The sequence below is a fragment of the Amborella trichopoda genome, chromosome 3 (assembly GCF_054954075.1).
Source record: "Amborella trichopoda isolate Santa Cruz 75 chromosome 3, AtrichopodaSantaCruz75HAP2 v2.0, whole genome shotgun sequence".
Lineage (NCBI taxonomy): Eukaryota > Viridiplantae > Streptophyta > Magnoliopsida > Amborellales > Amborellaceae > Amborella > Amborella trichopoda.
Window position 1 is genome coordinate 1,603,525 of NC_142338.1, and position 4,858 is coordinate 1,608,382.

General features: G+C 32.3%; 1 protein-coding gene across 1 annotated transcript; it reads left to right on the forward strand.

The window, feature by feature from the left end:
• The first annotated feature begins 3,386 nt into the window (after positions 1-3,386).
• Positions 3,387-4,858, forward strand: LOC18439709 (splicing factor U2af small subunit B). Its single transcript, XM_006849867.4, has one exon. It carries the CDS (start codon positions 3,748-3,750, stop codon positions 4,600-4,602), a length of 855 nt encoding a protein of 284 aa, XP_006849930.1. The 5' UTR covers positions 3,387-3,747; the 3' UTR covers positions 4,603-4,858.

The window sequence follows — 4,858 nt, forward strand, 5'->3', positions numbered from 1 at the left end:
AAACTTTAGGAGAGAGAGAGAGTGGAGGGTTGGTGAGAGAAGGTACGAGACAGATGATGAGAGAGAAATTGTGATTTTCTAGAGAGAGAAAATTACTTTGGCACCTGAAGAGATTTGGAATATATTAATCATGATTTTTGTATGGGTTCATAAGAGATTTGAAATTTTATTAATCATAAGTTTTAGATTGGTGTGATTTGTAAATGGTATCAACATTAAATGATCAAATTTATCGAGCCTTATGGTAAGGTCTTCTATTCCATTCTCACTATAAGGTAAGGCCTCGAATCCTCATTGATTTTTATTATTTTTACTTACTTAAAAAAAATAAAAATAAATAATGTACTCCTCTGAATCTCATTAAAATATGCCAATTTCAGTGCTAAAAATCCTTATGATGGCCTAAATACCTATTTTTATCCTTAATTATGAAATTTGAAGCTCAACAACTTGCAAATTTCGATAATTATTAGTTTGGAGTTTATAAGAAACATTATTTTTAGGACTCATAGACTTTTTTGTTTCATATTCACAAATCTCAAGGTTGAATGATCAATTTTAGATTTTTTAACATCAGAACAACCTTATCATTTGAGTTATTTAAATGCACCTTTTTCAAACTTATATAATTTTTTCATTTTCAAATGATGTAAATTATACATGGGGCGATTTATATGAACGAAAACTTGGACAAAATAAATTTATCATAATGCACCTAAGATAATAACTATTTAATATGTATTTTGATTTTATTTCATAATATCCATCCAAATACACATTATTTTGGGTTGAAATAAGGGCAAGTTTGATTGGTGTATAAATATTTCCTCGGAACAAATATTTATACATGTAAACTCTTTGCAGGGAAAACGTTAGCAAAATTTATTTTCATCATGTTTGGTAACAATTTTAAAAAACAATGTGTGATAAGTTACATATGTGTGGGAACTTGTTTGGTATTTAAATATATTTGATACATATATTATATCAATATATGTAATATTTAAATCATATTTATTTAAAGGATGCGGTTTGTATAGAGTTGAGGCTCTAAACAATCAATTAGAGTCAACCTTAAAATAGTATTGAGAAATATGATTTTAATAAGGGAAATCTTTGTGATAGCCTTAAAATATATTTTTATCTTTAATTATAAAATTAAAGCTTAAAAATTAGTGTAGATTGAGCAGATCTATGAAAATCTTGAAAATTGACGGTAAAAAAATACATTAAAAAATACACTATTTTCAAAACTTTAAATTCATTTTTTTCTCATGTCTATGCATCTTGATGTTGAGATGATTAATTTGAGAATATCTAGGCATCAAAATAACCTCTTATAGTGAATTTTTTGAGGTGGGCTCTATTTTAATTGTTTAGAGCCTCACTCTATATAAATTTTTTCCTTATTTATAACTATTTACCATTTATGTCTACTATTCCAACTCAAAATATGTGTATTTTGATGGCACTTTGAAGTTAACTAAAGAATTGGATAAATGGTTAAAGTTAATATCTTAGGTCATTTTGTCAAATTTTTTTAAGGGAAAAGTATACGTAAGGTTGCAACCTTCAAATGTAGAATCACATGTGCGCCTCAAAAATCTATCGAACATATTATTTTAATGTTGATAAAACCTCTAGTCGATCATCTCGACATTAAGATTTATGAATATGAAAAAAAAAAAAAAAAAAAGGTTCCCGGAAATAATGCATCTTGCAACACATTATCTAGACCGCCCATTTTCAATATTTTCATATATTTATATATCTACTTGATTTTAACTATTTTTTAAATTTAAAATTTTTAATTAGGTATGAAAATAGATTTTATGATAATATTAGGAATTTTTTATAACAAAATTACATGTTATGATAAATTTTTAAGGTGCGCCTTAATTAGATTGTTTAAGGTTGCATCCTTATAGAAACCGCACCCTTTTTAAAAAGACAGTCAAGAAAATGTAAATTTATTTATTTAAATGAAATAAATTCCTTATCCATTTTAAGCATGAAATAAGGATGGAGATATTTATACTAGAGAGAGAATGATAGAGAGAGAGAACAGGCGTTGTCGTTTTGCTCTACTTTTTCTTAGTGAAGAATTTCCAAAATAATTTATTTGAAAAATTATCCAAAAATAGTTTTTTTTGAGGATATAGAAAATGCAACAAACATAGGTTATCTAGGAAAGCAAGACATGATAAAAAAAACAAATGATAAATTTTGAAAGGTTAGATCTCATTTTTGGAGCCAAAAAATACATTAATTAAAATTTTAAATAATATATATATATATATATATATATATATATATATATATATATATATATATTGTTGAAGTAAGGTGCAATCTTATACTGTTGAAATTTATATAAAGTTGTAATTTTATAATGTTGAAGTAAGGTGCATCTCAAAAGTCTTACATAGGAGAGTGTTCTGGTATTGGAACTCCAAGTGATTTTCTCGATATCGAGATTAATGGACACAAAGACAAAAAATAATTTAAAATAAAAAAAACAATGTATCTTGTAACAAGTTATCTAGACCGTCAATTTCCAAGATTTTAAAATGTTTATTTGTACAATTTTTTAAAATGTGTTGTTTGTATAGAGCCGAGGCTCTAAACAATCAAAATAAAATACACATTCAAATAATGTTGAGAAATGTGGGTTCAATACTGGATATCTTTTTGATAGCCTTAAAATATATTTTTCATCTTTAATCATAAAATTTAAAGCTTAAAAAATAATATAGAAAGAGCAAATCTATGAAAACTTGAAAATCTTGAGACTTGGCTGTCAAAAAATTCATTACAAGATGCACTATTTTAAAAACTTGAAATCCATTTTTTTATCATGTGCATGCATCTTGATGCCGAGATAATCAATTTGAAGATATTTGGGGATCAAAACAACCTCTTTTAATGAAAATTTTGAGGTGGGCACCAATTTAATTATCTAGATTTTTTTTTTTAAAAAAAATAATTTTATAACGAAAGATGAAAAGAGATTTTCAAGCATTTTCCACACCAAAACATCCCTAAATTTTTTAGGCGCGCCTCATTTCTTCAATTTAAAGAGGAAACCTTATACAAACCTTACCCCAAATTAGAATGTGTGGGCTTGACAAATCACTAAGCCCCTAAAAACGGGGGGAGGACGGACGAATGCGGCTTGGGAGGACGACATGATATTTCATCAAGAACAATAAGAAATATATTATTTTTTCAACGGCTACTATTAAACCAATGAAAACCAACGAATACGATTGAACAGTGATGCCATGGACTTTTTAAGACAATGCAGCATTATGTCGGTGTTTCCTTTTCCTAAACACTGTTAGTAGAGGTTTAGGGTTTCGTCAATTTAAGGTTTTCGAAAGTTTGGGTTTCGGGTCTAGAAAGTGCATGTCACGCGTCTGCAACTTGAGATTGTGAAGCGTAGGGTTTGTGAATTGGGGTTTCTGCAGCGTGGGTGTGCAAAGCGCTGAAATTTATGGTTTCTTTCCACAGCTAATAAATGCAAGTTGGGGTTATCGGAATTTCATCAATAATACTGCTTGCATTCAGGGTCTCTGCAATTTAGGGTTTCCGTGGCTCAGTGAATCGGCAACCTTGGGACGCTGCGTCATCAGGGTTTTGCAAATTTGGGCTTCTTGGCTCCAGTGGTTTTTGAAATTTTGTTCAGGGTCTCTACAATTCAGGGCTTTTTCAACTCAGGCTTTCCGCAAGTTAGGCCTTCCATCAATGGCTGAGCATTTGGCTTCAATATTTGGTACAGAGAAGGACAGGGTTAACTGCCCCTTCTATTTCAAGATTGGAGCTTGCAGGCATGGTGATCGATGTTCTCGTCTTCATAATCGCCCAACCATAAGCCCCACTCTCCTTCTCTCTAACATGTATCAGAGACCCGACATGATGACACCAGGTGTTGATCCCCAAGGCCAAGCCATGGAACCCCAAAAAATCCAAGAACACTTTGAAGATTTCTATGAAGACATATACGAGGAATTAAGCAAGTTTGGTGAGATCGAAAGCCTCAATGTGTGCGACAATTTAGCAGATCACATGGTGGGTAATGTCTATGTTCAGTTCAAAGAAGAGGAGCAAGCAGCTGCCGCTCTGCAAGCTATGCAATATCGATACTATTCAGGTCGACCCATAATCATTGATTTCTCGCCTGTTACTGATTTTCGAGAAGCGACTTGTAGGCAATACGAAGAGAACAACTGTAACAGAGGTGGGTATTGCAATTTCATGCATGTGAAGCAAATTGGAAGGGAATTACGGAGAAAGCTGTTCGGAAGGAACAGGAGATACAGGAGGAGCAGGAGTAGGAGTAGGAGTGTGAGCCCTGGTCACAGGAGGGAATCAGAGAGAAAGGGCTATGGGGATCATGGTAGAAGGAGCTATGATAGATATGATAAGCACGGAAGCCATGATAGGCATGGGAGCTATGACAAGTATGATAGGCATGGGAGGCATGACAGGCATGGAAGGCATGGGAGTCCAAAGAGAACGAGGAGTCCAGTTCGCGAAGGAAGTGAGGAAAGGAGGGCGAGGATCGAACAGTGGAACAAGGAGCGAGAGGAGAATCATTAATGCTTTTTTGTTCCTCTTCAATTGTATTCTTCAGGGAAGATGTGATGATGAAAATTGGGTTTTCCCTATTTGTTGGAAAGACTAATCTTTTTGATTTAGAAGGTAGGTTTGATATGGATTTTGAAGTAATTACTTAGTATTGTTGTTTCTGGATCTTTTTGTTCTCAAATTTTGTCTTTGTGTATTTTTCTTGTTGTTGTGCCTTGTGGACATGTTGTTGCGATGAATGGGCATATGGGTTCTGGACTTCTGGTTA

Excerpts from the sequence above, each read along its gene's own strand:
- LOC18439709 (XM_006849867.4), top strand. The coding sequence starts at position 3,748 with ATGGCTGAGCATTTGGCTTCAATATTTGGTACAGAGAAGGACAGGGTT.